The sequence below is a fragment of the Larus michahellis genome, chromosome 3, assembly GCF_964199755.1.
Source record: "Larus michahellis chromosome 3, bLarMic1.1, whole genome shotgun sequence".
Taxonomy (NCBI): domain Eukaryota; kingdom Metazoa; phylum Chordata; class Aves; order Charadriiformes; family Laridae; genus Larus; species Larus michahellis.
The window spans coordinates 105,568,467-105,589,167 of NC_133898.1; the positions used below are offsets into that span (position 1 = coordinate 105,568,467).

Here is a 20,701-nt window from a genome sequence, read left to right on the forward strand (position 1 = left end):
AAATACACCTTGTGGCCATTTCTGCAAGATAACCTTAACCTTGGCAAAAAAATACCCACAGCTTAAGTGCTTCCATGAAAAGCTTATGCAAATGTGTACATAAACTGATAAAGACAGCGTCCATAAAAGTCCATATAAACTGATTTGTCATTAATGTGTACTGACTTTATTTCAATTCAGTTTTTCTCGCTCATGAATAAGAAAGCAGCAGCATGAAAGGACTCAGATGTTTCAATTTTTATTGCAAATCATTCGCCCCTGCACCGTTTCATAACTACTTTAACTAAGGCAAATTGAAGAATGTTTACATTAACATTACTTTCATTAGCTGTAGCATGATACACAAATAGTCACAAAAGCTTCAAATACGCAGCCTCATTTTACCGTCGTCCGGCTCTACTCTTCAAGGCTTTCAAAGTTTTCCTCATGATTGGTGCAATTTCTTCAATAACAAAAAAAAAGTGACCAGTTAGGATTACAGCTGTGAGTGACTTAAAATGGTATTAGCATAATATTAAGCATATATTAATAGACAGCAATTTAAAACAAGTTTCTTTATAATCTTAGGAAATTCCATTTACTTTTGATAGGCTTCTTTCCATCTTGAGGCATTACACTTGAGCTAGAGCTTCCACTGTTGCTAGCAGGGATAGGATTTGATGATGAGTTATTTCTGTGTCTGCTTTCTGCAATCCTTAACCTTTTTTTTTTTAAAAAAAAAAGGAAATAAGAAAAAAGTTAGCATTTGATATTAAACTACTATCTGCTCTGGCTCATTTTGGGAAAAAAAAAAAAACAACCAACTGATCACAAGCATTTAAGATTTCATACATTTAAAAATCATAGGATAATTCAGCTTAGAAGGGATGTTTGGTGGTCATCTAGTCCATTTCCATTCTTGAACAGATTTTTCCATTTCTTAGATTTTATGCATCTTATTTGTCTTTAAGATTACATGACCAGAATTTGGGACAGATCAAAACGTTTGGCAATACCATTGTGATTCATAGTGCTCTGTGCTCTAGTTTGCTCTTTATTTTCTTCTTTGAGCACAGCTGAACTGCTAACTAGCTCTGACAGAAAAGGAGGACAAATTTACCCAAGCTTTCCTGGTTTTTTGGTTTTTTTTTTTGTTTGGTTTTTTTGTTTGTTTGTTTGATTGGTTTTTTTTGTTGGTTTTTTTTTTTTAAGTAGGAACGTCTAGCAAAAGGCACAATAGCTATCCTTAAATATCAGGTTGGAATCCTCAATCAACAGAACAAGTACTGAGACAGACACAGATATAGAGCTGATGCCTACTGCTAAAGACAGTTAAATCAACACAGCGTTATAGTGTGAGCATGATGTCACCAAACTGGGCAGCCCTGTACGCCTCAGAACCAGTCACTGACGTCTGCTGACAGTTATTGTATACTGTTGAACTGCGAACAGCAGCCTGCTGGGGATCCGCGTGATTGCCATAGGACCTTTTCAGCTCCTCCAAGACCAGCTTCTGAAGTAAAGATTTCAGCTGTACAAATTCTACAGCTTGCAAAACCACTAGGCTTTCAGAGGACATGGTCAAAGCAATGAAGTTAAACTTATTGTGCCTAAACAAACTCTTGTTTCTCGAGAAGACAAAGCAATGACCCTCTTACAGCTTGTTTCACACAACAACAGTTCTTCCAAATTTAGCATACATGAGAAAAACAAACACGTAGCTTTGAGTATATCATTCAGCTACTGGTCCAGAGATTACTGGAGCAGAAAGGACATTTACACTAACATACCTGAAGCACCTAAACTGGAAGGTTGGTCTGTCAAAACACGGATGCACCCTCCCACAGTGCAACTAAAAGCAAAAGCCTAACTTGAAGTGCCTTAAGCTACTGCCTTGGCGTGGGGCTATCTTTTCATTGAAAGCAGCAACAGTATGGAAAGTAGTTTCCTAATTTCATCAGCTAAATGGGCAGCTATAAAAACATCGTATCTGGTGTAAAAGGTGATTTTAAGAGGCCTTAAAATGTAAGCCTACATCCAGGCTGCCATTCCTGCCCCATACCACCACCATCTTGAGCAGTAAGTCAAGGCTGCTCGACTAAGTCAAGCTTCTGAAATTCACAGAAAACACACTTTCCCACCGTTTTGATACAAAACTCCAGCTGAATTAAACATCCCCTACCAACTGATTAGCAACTATATGATGACCAGAGCTGACACCCCCGCCTCCCAGTCAGCCCAGGTCAGTTCAGTTATCTAATTTCATGTGCCTAAGACCAAACAATTACTCAGTACAGCTGCAGGCACTGCAGCATCGTAACAGAAACGACTTAAAATGACTCTCCTGACATGTCCAACTGTACTAAGTCAGTCTTGCATCACATTTGCAACAGCTTAAGTTTTTGTTGTCCCTGTTCCCAGCTATCTGTCAGTATCCACTCACATATTTGTCAACCTGCATAACTGTTCCTTAATTCAGATTAATGAAAAATGTTCCACCTGCCACTCCCCCAAAGGGATAATTTTGAGAGAGAGAGAGTTGAAAAGCAGTTATGCCAACATGGGAACAACCGCAGGCAATGGAGACAAGGGAGGGCACCATGCTCACCAACAGCCACAGCAGAGCAAGTGACCACAGCATAAGATACCCATGTTCAGGCAGTATGAATATTCTCCATAGCTTTTACGGTCCAGCTGCTGGCACATGGACTCATCAACCCATGGTGTGCTTCTAAATCAAACCGCTGACCTTTCTTTCAGACAAGAACAGATATTGAAACAGTAAAAACCAGCATGTCTGTCTCCACATAGTTGAGAAGGGAAGAAGAGGCAGAAGCTGGTGCTACAGCTGGTTTATCTCCCTGTTGCAGCCATCATCTTGGATACAAGAGAATTCATTAGGCTGGCAGGAACAGCAGAACAAACATCACATCCCAGCTTTGGTTCTCATGGCTGTTGAACTACTCTGAACTCTGAACTAAGATGTCACAAAGAATATTTGGCTTTGTGCTGTACAAAGGAAACATTTGTGGAATCCCAGTTTTCTGTTCCTCTAGTGATTAGTGTTGGCTACTACTACAGACTGTTCCAGATACTGTTCCAGATACCCCTTTGGCTAAGCTGCCAAAGCAGAAATCCACCATGAAGAGTATTAAAAGTTGCCGAGATTCACTCTGGTCAGCTGTATGACTCCAGACAGCTGACTGGGATTTTATTAAAGCAGGAGAGCATGTGAGGCTACTAGGCAGGTTTATAAACACGAAACATCAACACTGGAATCTCCCCAGCATGTCAAGTGGCATTACTGTAATCTGGAGAAAAACAACAGCATCCACTCACTCTCCAGCTGGGAGGGCAAATTCATCGCTGGCACTTTGGAGAAATGTGCAATGACAATGCATACACAGCAGAAGAGCATGCAAGACTTAAAAGGCAAGTTAGTTTCTAGCCACTAGCTGCTTAAAAAAGGAAAGTAAGTAGAGAGCTATTTATAACTTCAAAAATATTTCGCCAGCAAGCTTTTGTACTGACAAAGACAACTAAACTCAAATTAAAAGCATAGTACAGAACACTTACTTGCACTTCTCTATGGGATGAAGTTGGGTGACAGGTCCTGCTGTCCCGTGGATTTCTTGCTGTCGGCGAATGTTCCTTGGTGGTTTTGCTGCACTGGTCACATAAGCCATTTTTACTTGCCTGCCTAACACAGAAGCAAGGAGCAGAGGATACGTAACTTTTTTGTTTGCCCATTATGTTGAAAGCTCAGTTGATAATATGGTTATGTGGCAATTTCTAGGTTTAAACTGGGAAAAAAAATAATTCGGAACAGCAGAATCTGGTACCAAAGTAGTAACTGAACCATGGCAAATCATATACAGACTGCATAGATTATTTCTTCATATTAACTTTGGTATTTGTAGTTACGTTTGTACTCTTTGCATTGTTACTTAGGATCCTCAGTCTAGCCAGTAAGGTAAGATCCATCTACTGTATGCTGCAAGTATTATGCATTATGTATTGGATTAAGCATGTATTTATTTTTTAAGCAATCTGTAAATTAAAAGTGTTCTTTCCTGATGACTTCTCCTAGAGATACAGCATTAATGCTCAATGCAAACAAATCACTAAACCCTACATATTAAGTGTCAAGGATAGCAGAAGAGACTGGGTTTTGCAAGCGGAAAAGCTAACCACAGATTTTACCTTTTGGTTTCTCAGACTGAGCTGAAATAATATTTTTTGTAAGCGTCTTCAGTTTTTCTTCTCTCTGATTAAACAACCTCAAGTACATTTCACGCCAAGACTCATATTCCAGAAGGCTCTCATTTTTAAAATCTCTCTGGCAGTGTTTCTTCCACAAGTGGTCAGACTCTTCTGTAAATGTCTAATTTGAACACAAGGTATCTTAAATCAAAGATTTTAAAATAACATTTTCAAGAGTGCCTGTTAGCTGAGCCTGTAGACAAAGCCCAATTCCCTGGTGGAAAAAGGTGCGGAACAAATCCCGCTACACAGGTACCCCCAACATATAGTGTGACAATACCATGCAGATACTGACTTCAGTCTAGAAATCACGAAGCTTCAAGTAGCAGAGCTCTATATTTGAGTTAGTGAGCCATGCTTACAGGCTAGACTTGTATTTCCAGCACCAGCTCAGGCCACCCCAGCTCTCAACTTTAGGCATGCAGAGAAATGGCCAACTTGCACTATGAAGCACTACACACTTACAACCTTGATGTCCAAACGCATCATGGAGCTAAAGTCTTAACAGTGTAGATAAGAAATCTATCACACATGAAATCTCACCTGATATTTCCTGATTGGTATGCTTTGCAGCCTTAACAGTTTGTGACTTGAAAGCAGTTGGTTCTATTACGACTTTCCCAGCTATTTCAGTGGTAAATACTGTGGTCTTTTTTTTTTTTCTTCCTTATTTTTAGAGAGAGAAATACTTTTCTACCCCCACTGGCTTTCACTTAGTTATCAGTAATAATTCTCTCAAATGCTTTAAATCCTGACACTTGAGAAAGGGAGTTTTGATAAAGACAGCTGAGGTCAAAGAAATAAGTATGCAAGACAGAAAACCAGTGTAACCCGTGGAGAGTTTTTATCAAAAAGGGTGCAAGGAAGGCAGAAACAGATGCCTCATGTCCTCTGTGGTTGCCTGAATTTAACAAGGCAGAATTTACCGGATTACATTCCTCTATTCGAAACAACTGCTCTGGCGTGCAACGTGTTAGCACAGGCTCAAGAATTTCAAAGGGCACACCTCCTACTTCATGTAGTGCTACAAAAGAGGACAGTACTTTAAGCATCTCATTTATTTTACTCAGTGGATAAGACCACTCACCAAACAGTTTAAAAATAAAAATACAAGTTAGTTTTAGCCAACACTAACAGAATACATGTTTTGAAGTCGGTCTATGAAAATATTTATAAATTAGCAGCTCCATACTGACTGGCAATTGTATTTGAAGACAGAGAAAGCATCTTTGAATAGCTATTGTCCCATCTTTACCGATATGCATCACTCCCCTCTCTGCCTACGCAAGGGAATAAAAAATTTCTTGATCACTCATTCTAATAATTTATGCAAACAAACATCTTGCGGGGAAAAAAAGTCAGCAGCTATTTTGGCTTTTAATTTATAGGACATTATATTTTAACTAAAACTAGAACTTTAAAAAAACATAAGCTTTCAACACAAAACTACATTTTAGCATGGTCATAAATCCCTTTTTTTTTTTTCCCCCTAAAGTGCCTTTCAACCTGCTCTGAGTCAACATTTGTAGGGACAGAAAATATCTTTTAGTAGGCCAGTTGTTGGCATGGACAGGAAAAAAAGAAATCTGATACACTTTAGGCACAGACTGCTACAATTCCCTTAAAGTACTCACAATCAATATTATTTTGAAGCACACGGATGCACTGTTCATACAGCGTAAGCATCTTTGAAAGACAGACTGTTTTAGAGCCAGAGTAAACTTGCATTTTAGAGTTCAGTCTCCGTCCTGTGAATTGAATAGTCTCAACGACTTGCTGGGGTGCTTCTACAGCAGGTGCTAGGAAATCTGCAAACAAAACAATCAAGCAGGGTTTCCTTTACCTTGTGACATTTTACAATGCTTTAAACATTCAACTTTGAGAGAAACACAGCTGGTAGGACACAGGTACGTTCATTTTTCTTGAAATACAAGGTTACTGCATTACGGTTTGGGGCCCTTACACGTCTCATACGTTACAGAAGTCCATTCATCATTAGCGTGTACATTGCAAGTGAGCTGCACCAACTCAAACCAGCCTTGCATTATTTAGTTCAGATCTACGTGAGCTGTATTCACAGCTAGATTATTCCATTAGTAGTTCTACAGCACATTATTGATCTTCCTGAGTTATCCTAGAGAAGCCAGAAGCTGCAATAGCAGTGATGTTTCAAGACCAGGGCGATATGAAACCACTGAAACCTCACCAAAGCTGGGAGGGGAACCACTGTCACTTTGTGTCACCTACCTATAAAGATGCGAGCAAGTTCCTATGCCAAAGCCAGACCTAATGCTTCCTAAGAATTTCCACTAAGGCTTTACCAGGAGTAAAGATAAATGGAGCCTGTAGAACTACCACCTGACCTATGCCTTCTCTACATCTGTGGTAACCTTCTACAGTATTTCTTTGTTCAGCAAGCCATAAGACGGAAGCCTTTGTAACTCCCTTCAACTTCAATGTGATTCCTACAGAGGAGGAAGTGAAGGCGAGGCATTTCTTTGCCATGGACAGATGAGCTGATATAGTTTATTAGGAAAGGGGATAAAGACATCTCTACATAAAGCTGTAAAAGTCTGCACTGTTCAACATTTATCAGCCCTGCATTCTACTTACCTTTAAATTCAGCAGCATATGAGGTAGATGAGACCGAGATGCCTGTCAGAAATTTAGGCAGTGGAGTATTAAGAAGATCTTGGAGACATGCCACCTTGGCCTGTGCACAGTCAAGGAAACATTGCTTCAACATTACAAGTTTGGGTTTACTGAGGCTTAAAATAAGCTACAAAAAAAACCCCTTAAACAAACCCCAAAGTTAACTAGGCTAACTAGAATTATTTCTTTTCGGCAATAAAATTTACTCACTGGATTACTTTTCAGCATACCCTTTCATAGTCTATTTATCAAGACTACATCACAAAGGGAACTCAGTGGGATATCTGCAATCAGTGCATAAAAAGAAATTAAAGAACAGAGTAGATGTGTTCAGCTAACAGGCTTTCAGATAAACTGTTACTGAGGTTAGAGGCATGCAGTGAATGAGACAAAACTGCAAGAATACAAAACCACAATTAAATGTTTAAAGGCAAACTAAATGCCACCCTGAAAGACAAGAAACAGCTTTATACCTGGTCCTATCAAGTCTCCTATACTGTGCTGGATAAGCCATTTAGCCTAAAATTTTCACAGACAACCCCTTAAAAAGGGATTTAAACATGCAGCAGTCTGGTAAGTACAGTTCCCTACAAATGCTCGGCGTTGTGTGCAACATCTAAATTGGGTATTGGGTGTCCTCCAATTGTAAGACAGGCACTTACAGCCCAAAGCTTCCATCTCCCTGAACTTCATTTCAGTATGTTTAATGATTTTTCACAACTGCTTGAACATCCAAGAATTTTCCTCAAACAGTTTATGCTAGAGTATCATACACAAGACTCTACATTACTATTTCTCCATTTGGGACAGAAGATACTACATTCAGATTGCAGATCTTCCACAATAAATAAAGCCTTCACAGAGCTTTCACATCACAGTAAAGATAAAAGACTTGAAAAGACCTCCAATTCCCAGTGCACAAAAGGGCTTCATTTAAAGGTCTAATTAACGCACATTTTAGATCTTCCTTGGCTCAGAGGAGCTACTTAAGCTTCTTCACTACCAGGGACTAGGATAGTTCAGATTACAAATATGTTTAAGCCGCTTTTATATGCAATACTGTGGTTTATTTCAATGCATTAGAAGAAGAAAGTTTAGTTCCACTGCAGATCTTAACATTCACTATTAAAGAACCACAGCATCTGACAGAACTGTGCTATATAGAACCAGCTGCTACAGTCACAAACCAGGCTGGTCAAGAACAGAAGAGGACATCTTTCCAGAAGTAAGTACTTTTACTTTGTGGGTAAAAAGCAGTTTAGCTCATATGGATCAAAGACCTTTGCCATATTGGAAATCATCCTAAAAATACAAGACAAGTTGACTGTAGGGATGTTGTTTAGTGGTGGTTTTGGCAGTGTTAGGTTGATTGTTGGACTCGATCTTAAAGGTCCCTTCCAACCTAGGCAATTCTATGATTTTAAACTGCCAGTATGCAACAAACAATCATTTTTGCTTCTATTATTGCAATTATTGGCAACTGCAATGCAGCTGATATGTCAGAGCCATGCAATCTATTGCTTAAAATAAATACAGCTGAATTTCACTGAAAATAGGAATCCAAAGCACTTATTCGTCTGCAGTTTATTTGCTATTATCTCAACCATGCAGTGGTTTACCTTTTTATTGGGAGTTTCTGATTGATCATTCTCACTTGTTTTTTCATCGTCCTCTCTCTCTCTTTCATGAAAAAATTTTGAAGCCTTTTGTGGTAATGAGTTGTTCTGTTCACTGCACTTTGTCCGTTCACCTGTAGAACAAGCCTTCCTCTTTCTTTTTTTGGTAATCTGATCATAATTAAGGTAAGATTCAAAAGACATAGTAGGGGGCTCAAATTCTTCCTCACTAGATAATTCCACTTTGCTTTTTATGATGAGTTTTTGGTTTGGTTTCTCCACATGCTTCGGATTTCTCTGTTTAGATGCATCCTTACTAGGCTTTTCCTTCAGGGATGGTAAGTCTTTATTGGCTACAGAGGAACACTGCTTTTCCTCACTAGATAATTCCACTTTGCTTTTTATGACGAGCTTTTGGTTTGGTTTCTTCACATGCTTAGGATTTCTCTGTTTGGAAGCACCCTTACTAGGCTTTTCCTTCAGGGATGGTAAGTCTTTATTGGCTACAGAGGAACACTGCTTTTCTGAAACTTTCTTGCTGTCTGTGGTGGTTCTCTCTTTGAAGTCACTTTCTTTAGCTTGAGGATTGTTACTGTGGGAAGCATGCTTAGAACTGCTGCTCCATTCTTTATTATCACATTCTTTCTGAGACTCACGATCTCTACTTCGGTGGGTCTTTTCACTACAAGTACGCTGCTTATTCAACTTTTTCAAAATGGGAGCGCTATTGGAACTTCTGGATGCCAGTACAGATGCTTTGGACTTCTCTGGATGCTTAACCTCCTCGGAAACAGAAGCTTTTGTCTCATCTTTTTCTTTTTCAGTATTTTGTTTTCTTCCTCTGGGACCACTGCAGTATTAAAAAAAAAAATAAAAATTACATCCCATGCTACATCTGATGCTAAATTCTTGAATAATCAATCTTTTTACCTATACTAGTAAAACTAAAAGCATTAAATCACACAATGTGTCATAATTTTACAAGACAGAACTGTGCTCTGCTGTGCTCTTATTCTTCCATTAACAGTACAGAATCCCAGAGAAGCAGCTCTTGAGTCTAGTGCTGCTAAATACTGAAACAAGACGACAAGCGGGGAGTAGAAACACAACCATCACTAGGAAAACATGCCTGACACAGTACTGTTTGCTTAGAATGTGCTGGATCACCTTTTTTTTTTTTTTAAACAGTCTTCCCTGCATGCTTTATAACACAGACATAGTACTTGAAATAACTACGAGACAGAGAATTTACGACATGCTCTGTAGGTGATACAGGTCAGTATTTTTACTTTGCTTATCACAGGTTCTGGCATTTCACTTTCCCGTTGCTTGAACAACTTCAGATTTAAAATGGACTGTTTAGTCAATCTAGAACTTTGGCTTTCTCAGCTCAACTTGTCAGAGGTCTGCAAAACATCTAAAGCATACTTAGCCTGGCCTTGGCAGTGGTGGCTGCTCCATTCTGAGAAGTCACATCTCCTCAGTGTGACTCCTCCAATATTGGAAGCCCCTCTCAGTCCACAAGAACATTATAAGGAAGTCCTCTATAGAACCAAAATCACTGGAGAGCTGCCTCATTTAACCACCACCTCTGTGAAGAAAGAGCAAGCTTCCCACTTCCCTGAAGAAGTGCAGAGCAATACACATCATTGGCTTAGTCCTGCTTGCATCAGCTGGGTCCTACGAACTTGCACCAGTAAGAAAAAAAACAAAGCAGTTGAAGTCTGAGTGCTGGCTCACAAATTGACTGATACTGGTCGCTCTGATTTGTTTTCTAGTATTTTGTACAAGACTGTCCTGGTTTCAGTTAGGAGAGAGTTAATTTTATTTCTCCTGATTGCTGTTTTTCAGATTTGGTATGAAAGGAATGTCAGCAATGAATATTGTTTTAGTTGTTGCCAGGTGGTGTTTATGTTTTTCAAGGACTTTTTTCAGCTTCCCACAGAAGCTAAGAAGGAGCATACATAGGATGATGGAATGTCTAATGGAATATTCCCTACATAGACATCATGCTCAGTATATAAATGCAATCAGCCAGGCAGCAGGTACTTGTGACCACTGCTTGGGATGGTGCCAATCCACCAATTTACTGGGTGGTGAGAGCGACTTGTGTCTCGTTTATTCTTTTACCGTTTTCATTATTATTGCTATTTTCCTTGTCTGATATTGTTCCATTAAACTGTCTTTATCTCAATGCACAGGGTAGAGGGGTTTTTCCCCCCCCCCCTTTACCTTTCCCCTCCTTTTCTCCCTACACTTCTAGGGGGAAAGGGGAGAACCACACAAGTGGCTGCATGGTCCTTGCTGCCAGCTGGGGTTAAGCCACAACAGCCTCATTTCTGCCATTTGATTTATGCATTTGTCCTAATGCACATTTGTAATTCCAAACACTTTCCTAAGCTTTCCAAGCTGCATTTTATTAAGTTACACTATGGTATAATTAACTTTTTTCTGAAAGTTAGTTGACACCTACCTTTTATTTTCTGGAGGAATAAGTTTTTTCCATTGTTTTACCAGGGTTTTAGCTACATTCCCAGCAGTGGCATGTTTCCTAAAACTGTTAACTGTTTTGCCTATGCCAGTTTCCTGTTGAAGATAGTGCAAGAAAGATAGTCAGAATAAATCACAACTAACATACCAAATAAAAGTCTTCTCTAAAACTGCTACAAACAGTATTAGCCTAGTAGTCAGAGCAGTCTTATGGCAGCTAAAGAAATAAACACACTCTTTATACTGCAAACAGAACTGAAGGAAAGGTAGATATTTATAACCAAATATGGCAAACAAAATGCACTCTTAATTCATAAATCTAAGAGAACTCGTTTTCCTCCATTAAATGTATGTATTTCAGGAATTTCTCTTGGCTGGAATGCTTATGCCCACAAAATGTATCCTGCTCCACTGAATTAGATTAATCAATTCAAACTCCCTTTAGGCTTATGCAGGAACATTTTAGCACATTAGAGAGCATATATGATGGACGTATTGTAATCTAAAATGCATCTCAGCCAGGGGTAGAAGGGTCAGAGGTGCAGAGTTCATATGACCAAACTCAGTCTCAATTTCAGCCACAGGGTAAAAAAAAAAAAAAAAAAAAGAAAAAAGACATTTAGAACCTGTCATTTTCTATTTTGCCCCCAGTACAATTATTTTCACATTATCATTGTGCCTTCAAGTCTTGCTCTACTGAGTTTTACATTGTTTAAGCACAACTATCTTGCAGACTTTGAGTGTATATAGAAACACAGGTGATTTTTTTTCTTCAATCCTGCATTATCAGAAAGTGTGTCTGATTCACAAACTCCCACTTTTAAGATGACTACAAAACCTGGAATTCACTAGGTTAGCAGCAGCTTGTAACTAGTGAAATGATACTCATATGAAGCCTGAGCAAGAGCTATACATGTGCTACTCCCACATAATCAGCTCACACCTTAGAAAGGACTTCGTTAAATTCACTTTAAGGATATTTAGCTTCTACATAATTTGAGCAATACTGGTTTGGTAGGTCAGAGTACTGCAAATAGATGCAAGAAATTTGGTGGGATTGTTTCCTGAAGCTATTTATGTTCTTCAAATGCATTAAAAATATGTGGAGTTGTAAGCAGTTGTAAGACACCTCTTTCTTCTATTTGACTTGAAGGCCTCCATCAAAGTCTGTCACATTATAAAACATGCAAGTTTTCTGGGAACATGAATTGTCTGTAGAAGCCCTTTGTCATTTTAAACAACTAATCATAATGAGATTATTTTGTTTTACAATAAAAATATATAAATATTGCTGTATTTCAGTAGAAGTCTACCTGTGTTTAGGGAGGCAAATGCCTTTGCCTGAACAGCCCAGCTCAACATCTTAATTACCATATTTTTCTCCCAGTCTTCAAAGAACTCTCTTGCAAATACCACATTTTCCTTCTTCCCAAAATACAGACACATTGCTCATAACAACTAGAAGCTTCATAGACCAGTGTGAGAATTTCTAATATAAAATTTGATAGGATGCAGCTTAGAAAGGGTACAAGTCACAAGTATCCTTTACTTGGGATGCTTGCTCTTTAAATGCAGGAAACTAACGTTGAGCTGCTAATAAAAGACATAAGATTTAGACAACCAACCTAAAGAATGGTTCACCCTTATTTGTATTGTCTTAAGATATTGACTTGAAAGCAGTTTCACAAGGAGAAGAAACTAACCCCAAGTACCAAAGTGTTCTCTGTATGCTCAGACTGCTGCTCAGTACTATCACTGTTGGCATAATACTGTTTGTCAAATTGTATGCCCAACTTCCAGCTGGCTTTTAGAAAAGACTCCATGGTTCCTTGTATAGAGCTCTAAACGAATCAGGATTAAGAGTCAAAATTTAAAAACGCAACACGTTCCCTGCTTTTAAGATTGCAGACCCCTGACATTTACACAATAATTCACTATGGAAGAGATTAACCTATTATTGGTCACTTACCACTAGAATATCCAGTGATATATCCAAATCCTGTAGCACCTTAAGTGTTTTTATGATCTGGAAGGAAAACATTAGATTTATTTTTTTTTAAAACAAGTATTCATAAGTTCTATTTGGTTTTTCTCATCTTCATTCACATGTTTAACACAATTGAGTATTTTTGGGTTAAGAGGAATAACCAGTAACTCCAAGAAAATGTAAGCACTTCTTTACTACACATCAGGGCTGTGCTTGAAGTCTGTGCTGTGAACCAGTACAGTTCTGCCAACCCCCAGTTTCCATAATACCAGAAAATCCATGAGGTATGAATCTGCCACTACAGAGATAACATTAAAGATTAATAATAAAGCAGTACAGGCTACATACATACGCCCACACTCCTTGTGTAGCAGTGACCCCCATTTGTCACGGAACCAATAGAAAAGTTGCATTATGCAGAACCAGCACCATGCAAAAAAATCAGCAAGTCTCCCAGCAGGTCTCCCAGTCAGCAGCACCACTCCATCAGCCCAGGCCAGGAAAGGGCAATAGAGCTGGTGGGAGCCCAGTTTGAGAAAAAAATAAGGTTTTGAAAACTTAACTGCAATTTGTACAGTAACTAAACAAGCTCAAGCTAGAACAGCTGTTTTATTTCGCACTGACAAAGTGTACACCTGTTACAAAACTCAACGTTTCCATCAAAGCAGGAAAGAATTCTTCAAATACAAAATGCTCATCTTCCTATGAGAAGTGTTTCAATAATACAAAAGTCTAATTTATAAGCAGAGTATAAAGTTATTTGGCAATATAATACAATTTCTTTGGCAATAGGTATGCAGCACTCCAGAGTCTCGCAGCTGACCACACACAACTTAGCTTCATGGGAGTTTGTCAAAGATAAGGCATGTTATGTAGATGACAGAATTATGTGCAACTGAACAGCATTTCATAGTGCTTTCACACAACCTGGAATACTAGTCAGGTTTTTCAGATCATTGCCACTTTTAAATGCAATGGCAGGAACCTGTAGGAATGCAAAACAGACTACCCAGAAACTTTTTGACTACAATAACAGCTATGGTAACTTAAATAAGCAATGAACTGTCATTTATCATATTATATATTGCTTCTGAAATGATGGTGCAGAAGGTGGAAGAGGTAGAAAAGTGAGTAGCAAACTTAAAGAAACTATTTACAAATTGCACTGAAGGATATTTTTCTCTACTGTTGTTTTAAGTTTCATTGTTCCTATAATGCATTAGTAGTGGGATCCAACACTTGACACTAAATTTCACTGCGTTCAGTGGGCTCTATCTACATGCCTGGCATGCAGTTCTTTCTGTAAATCATCCACCCTCCGAGAGTGTTTCTGAGACCTAGAGAAGTACAGGAGAAACGCTTCACAGCCTGAGAAAGCATGAGAAAAGCTGTTAACAGCAAGACATACACCTAGGACCAGAGGTAACAAATCAACTCTCTCCCAAAAAGTTCAGCTAACTACAAAAGGGCAGGGCACCTACAAAAAAAGGCTTCCTGACTGAAATTTCAGAACCTGTACAGAAGCCACGTGAAGTTCTGCTTATCTCCTATTCAAGAGTAAGACATTCCCTGAGCCAGCAAGTTGTGTTAAGAATATATGCAATGAATTTAAAAACAAATTTTCCATCTCAAGAGAACTACTCTGACTTCTGAGAACAATACACGCTTAACATTTCACTTTTTCCAGACAGTTCACAGGTATAGCCTACATATTTCATGAGCCAAGGACTTCTTCTAAATAACTCCATCAGGGAAAAAAAATACATTGCAAAGATGCAAAATAATAATTGTTCACAATGTTAACCACAAGTAATAGAAACTGTGTTATCAGTGCCGGGTTACGTCATTTTTTTATTAAATTAAAAATATATATCCCCATTCATTTAATTTATTTTGCAATGAAAAAACAGAAGCAACCCATTGCTGACAGGTTATATTGTGCTATATAGGATGACTAGATACTCAAGCAGTATGAGTCACTGGGAATAAATCCCATAGGCCAAAGACAAACCTATATGTGGAAGAATATTAAAAGTTGTTTTCATCCAGCTACAAAGAGAATGGGGGTTTTGGGTGTTCTCTGTTAATGGGTTTTGGACAAGCCGAGTTCATTTCAGGAGAACAGATTCAGGAAGCAGGCAATTACTACTCATACAACTTCAAACCAACAGGCTAAATTACAAAAGTACCTAGATGACAAGCATGTCCAAAAGCAGTCAATACATTTTAATGAAAGACAAACTTTCACAGTTTTCTAAACCAAAGATCATACTGTTCATTTTGCTTTCTTGAAATGTATATCACATTGGGCAAATTAAGACAAACAAGAGGGTTTCATTAAAAAGAAAACAGAAAGCATGGATCAAACGCTCTGAACAGCCTTTTAGGAGAAGCGATCCTGATCTCTCGAAAGCAGGGAATGGTTCAGGCTGCAGTGAGATCGGCAGCTATGCATGCACGGGACTACTGAAGGAGAGACAGTTCCCTTTGCCTTGTACTGTGTCTGGACAACGTAAGTGGCAGCATCCAAACTGTCGGTAGGAATCACCCAGCTCTGAGCCTTTGGCATTTAGAACCAAGCCTACACAAACAATCAGAAATCAAATCTAATTTGTGGCAAACATCAGTAACAGCAGGAAAACTTTGTATTTATCCCATTTGCTGGAGTCCTCATTTCTCTATCAAAGACTAGGAGGGGCTGCTTGCTTTTTAAAGAAAAAATATCAATCTCCAGTATCTACTAGACGTTGGTGAAGGTCACAGAAAGGTATACTGTGAAGCATAAGACACAGTAAAGCCTGTCACCAAAACTAAAGCTTGTTAGAAACACAAACTTTGGCTTCATGATATTTATATGGTGCACCCCTACAATTATTACATAAAATAAGGCAAAAAAAGAGAAAGTCATTTATCTGAAGTCTGTTCTGACTAGGCCTTCAAAAACAAAATGAAGATTGACAGTTGAGGTGCCTCCCTCTAACCATATCTTTTACCATTAGCATTTGTAGCCCCTCTGGCTCTTCTTATCTCACTGGACTGTATCCAGTAATTTTTCCCCCACCAAGTCCTTCCATATACACACAATACCTATGTAACCCTCCACTGGTTTATTTTACCCTGCATATCACTATCAGCTACACCCTTACAGAAAAACTCTATTTTTAAAAGAGATGGTAAAGTTTATAGAAAACTTGTGAAGAATGTAAAATTATCTCTATATACAATTCCTGAACTGTTCTATGTAATTCCTAAATACTGATTCCTAAAGAATGTTCCAAAGCCTTTAGGACTGTTGTTTTTCCAACAAATGACATTCCAAGCGAGCCCAAGACACTGGTCTTCATGCAACATAAACAGATAACAGAAGCAGAGCCTTATGGACAAACTGGTATGGGACAAAAGCAAAGGCGACAATAGGAGCAAGAGCAAGCTAAGGTAAAGGGGAGGAGGGAGAGCAGGGGGCAATGGTAACAAACAACGGGTTGCATGCAAGCAAACAACATTTTCCAGAGTCAAAACTGAAAACAAAGTGATGATAACAACAGATCTCAGGTGCACTGAGTTTGGTCTCTTCCCACTGAACCGGTGTTGCTCTATCATCCCTTACACAACTGTTGTACAGTCTCCTTGTTTTTTTTCTAGCTGGACCCTCAGGAAGGATAGGACCCATTAACAGGTCCCCAGGCCATCTGTGGTCAAGGGACTGATTCAACATTTCACCACAGTAACTCTTTCCTGCTGTCTCTCCTTCCCTCCTCACTCACTAGCTGCATCTCTCTCTCTCAAAGGAATCCCTACAATTATTTAGCTCCTTCTCTTCTATAACACAGCCCATGAAATTTCACCAAGTCTGTAACTTCTGGCTGAGCTAGACACCTCATTTGAAAGAGCACCAAGACTTTGAAGACATTAGAAAAACCCAACACATTCCCAAGCAAGTCATTCCTATGCCCTCAGTAAAAAAAAAAAAAGAAAAAAACAAAAAAAAAAACCACACACACCAAAAAACCCCCCAAAACCCAAAAAAAGAACAACTGTTTGCCTAAAAAAGTTTGTCTAGTTTTGTTTTCAGCTACTGAATCTAATTATCTCTTTCTGCTAACTAAAGGAGTCTTCTTTCAAGCATCTTATACAACACAGAGATGTAAACACTAATCACACACTTTACTTTGGTTCTTTAGTTCCAGTAAGTTACACTAACCAGAGCTATAGCCATTCTCTGGCTGCCTTATTATCTTTCCAGCTTGACAGTGCTGTTTTTAAAAACAGGCCCCAGAACAGGACATAATATTCCTGTAATTGTCCCTCTAATACTATAGAGCCCTGCTAAACTACCCAAAGATAGCATTTATTCCATAAGCCACTGCATTGTACTGCAATTTCATGCTCAACTGGTAATACATCAGAGCTCCGAATCATTTTCTGAGTCAATGCTTTCCAAAATACAGTCTCCTATCCTGAGTGACCTATATTCACAGCTCCTAGCTGTGACTTTCCACTGAGCCATGTTAAAATGTGTGTTGCTTAAATGAACATAGCCTAACACGTGATCAAAGTTGGTTTTCTAGAAGAGTCTCTCTTCATTTTACACAAATTACTTCAGTAGTTGTAGTATTTCCCTACATTGCTTGCTGTCTTCTAAATTAAGAAAGATCTGAGTAGCATCACGTCAAGAACAGATGTATAATCACATCCCACCCCAAGAAAAGCCACCACAAATCCACAACCAAATCCACAAATCAACATTGTTTTCTGATAAGGTCTGGCACTTATTTTTGGTGAGTGCAATTGAAATCCATTTGATGTATTGCATCAGGTCCATAACATTGCTACTGTAATCAGCGTCATACAGAAGCAAGTCAAATGCCTTAAGAGACTTGCATATATTTATGACAGTTAGTGTCAGCTGAATATAATCTGAGATAAATTTGGCAGTACATATCTACATAAAGTCTCATCAAGTGGCACAGATCATGGCACCATCCCTTAATTCTACACCAATTACATCTTATATGCAACATCATGTAGCTGCTCAATGCATTCCTTCATGATCGATGTCAATGAAGACTATTTCATTTACCTGCGTAAACAATAGCACAGGGGTTTTTTTCCCCTGTCCTGGTGAACTTCCCTAGCATCCTGAGCATCATTCAATACTTAAATCATTAGTTCTGTTCATTCTTTGGTCAGTTCTCTGAAAACTCACTGGGGTAGCTATCAAACCTTGCACATTAAGCAGCTTTTGACACAAACAATCAATGTTCTGCATCTTCCCTGGTTACTATCAGATCAGAAAGTATTCAACAAGTATTAAAAAGTGCCAAGACAAATATTATTCTTAAGTATGGAACAGAAATATTTGACAACACCAACACTTACCTACAGACACATCTGTAATATTGATTTATTATTCTTTCCGCACACACCTAATACTTTCCTCTTTGCCTTTAAACATGATAACCACGCGTTTTTTATTACTATATTACTATATATTACTATATTTACCTTTTATTAGCAGTGCATTTCATGACTGCCAATTTACAGCTGCCAATTTCTCACTTCCCCTATCACTCCTAAGCCCCTGTTATCCATAAATATTTCTATTTCACTAGACACAGTTTTACCAGAGACAGCAGAAGCGCTGCAGCACCACCATTAGTCCCATTTTATGCCGCACCTGCTTGCAGTCATGCCACAGGAAAAACTGTGCATCTCCTCCCTTAACAGAGCCAAATCTGCCAGGGCTATTCACATTTTTCACTTGAGTTGAATGTGTTTTGAAACTTACTGTTTTGTGATCACTTAAAATTAATTACCTCTATAATTGTTTCTTTTCCCTTTCAATCCCTTGCTCAGAATAGCATAACAACACCAGTCCCAAGTATTAAAAAAATGAAAGACGAAAGATTCAAAGATCTGATCAGTTCTGTAGCACAAAAAGAAGTTTTAGGTTCATTGAACTTCAAATTAAAACATCTGAAGAAGCACCTGCACAGATATTTGCATTTTGCGCAGATATAGCCTACAGCACCAGCATTCAGGAAGATAAACCATTATTGGCTAAGAAAATCAGTATTTCCTATATATGCATACACACGCACTTTGAAAACACAGAGTAGATATGATTAATGACTAAGCTTTTCAAGTTCATTAACTACCAAACACACTGCAGATTAAATTTTACTGCCTCCAAATACTGTCTCTGACTCCAAATACTTCCACAAACTTGCATCAAGTTTTAATGTCTTAGAAATCTATCACGGCAAACGCATTCTGGACTTTCAAACTGAATTCAGCCCTCAGAGAATATACCTTCGGCCAAGTGTGATTTATTACTTCGTAAGCCAAATTTGTCACATACTGCTTTGCTTCCATCATCCTCCAGAGCCCAGGATGGGGCTTGGAGAGTGTCTACGTCCCCGCTAAGCCCTGGAGCCTGCGCTTATCACCCTGTCTGCCTCCCGCTACCTCCAGAGCATCAGGAGCAGCTTCCAGAGGCTGGTCTGATTCATCTCCCCACTGATGCTTGCTTGCTTCAAGTAGTCCTTATCTAGCCTGTGCAGCTACCGAGCAGCCCCGCTGTCCTACAGGTGGTTTCATTTCTTTTCAGAGAGAAGAGCTTTGTTCTTCAGGAACCAGGGATAACAACAACGCAGGGCACGACAGCTCATATGCCTCTTGCTGGCAGAAAAGGAAAAAAAAAAAAAAAAAACAAAAAAAACAAACACCAAAGCAGAAACACCTATTCCACCGAGAAAACAGAAATCCACACCTCTGTTCTGACCTGGCCAGCCACTTCGCACAGCCAGCACTACCTGTTGGATGTAAGGACACAACACCTCGCTTTGTTTGCCCTTCTCCTCCTCACCCAGGGCCTCCTGGTGACCCCCAGGGACCTTCGGCCCTCGCCCACCCGGGAAATGGCCATGCGTGACCCGACCGCTGCCCAGCCTTCCTCCAACCCCTCACAGCCACGACAAGGGAGGGGAAACAAAATGGAGACGCGGGGCCGGAGCCTCACACGGGGCTTCCCCCTCAGCTCCGACACCCCTCTCCCCGCTCGGCAAGGACGGCAGCCGGGGCCGAGGGGACACAGCGCGGGCCCGGATCGCCTCAGCACGGCGAGGGCCGCCCCGCCACGGGGCTTCACTGCTGCGTTACGTATGTACACATAAACATATATAATATACGTTAAGAGATCGGGGCGGCCCCCTGACGCCCGCGGGTGGAACTCCACGCCGGAGCCAGCGCGACCACGGCACCGGTACCTCCTCAGACTCTTGCGCGCAGCCCAGCAGCTCCTTCAGCTCCAGCGCCCTACGGGCGACGCTCCGCCCCTCCGCCATAGCACCCGGCCCGCTCAGCCCCCGCCTGCCCCTCTTGTAGCAGCGCCCGCCCCGCCATAGGCGGTGGAGGGGCCCGGTCCGGCGCTGCCGCAGGGTAGCGGGCTGGCGGCTGCGCCTTTTCCGGTCTCTGCCAGGCTGCAGCGCCGTCAGCTCCCACACCAGCCTTCTGCCCCTCCGATCCGTCCCAGGCTGCTCACCCGAGCGGAGCGCTGCCCCGGCCCGGCCTCTGAGCTTTTCCCCGGAGAATGCCTTGAGAGCAGCCCTGAGGAGAAGGACTTGGAGGTGTTGGTGGATGAAAAGATGGACGTGATCCGTCAATGTGCGCTCGAAGCCCAGAAAGCCAACCGCATCCTGGGCTGCATCAAAAG

General features: G+C 40.1%; 1 protein-coding gene across 1 annotated transcript; it reads right to left on the reverse strand.

Moving 5' to 3' along the window:
* Positions 1-258: 258 nt before the first annotated feature.
* Positions 259-20,391, reverse strand: LOC141741267 (elongin-A-like). Its single transcript, XM_074581613.1, is given in 12 exon segments — positions 259-442; positions 582-700; positions 3,556-3,679; positions 4,183-4,363; positions 5,169-5,266; positions 5,877-6,050; positions 6,856-6,955; positions 8,514-9,360; positions 10,984-11,096; positions 12,970-13,026; positions 20,256-20,340; positions 20,342-20,391. Coding segments are annotated over 12 exon segments (2,010 nt in total). The 3' UTR covers positions 259-380.
* Between the last annotated feature and the right edge of the window lie 310 nt (positions 20,392-20,701).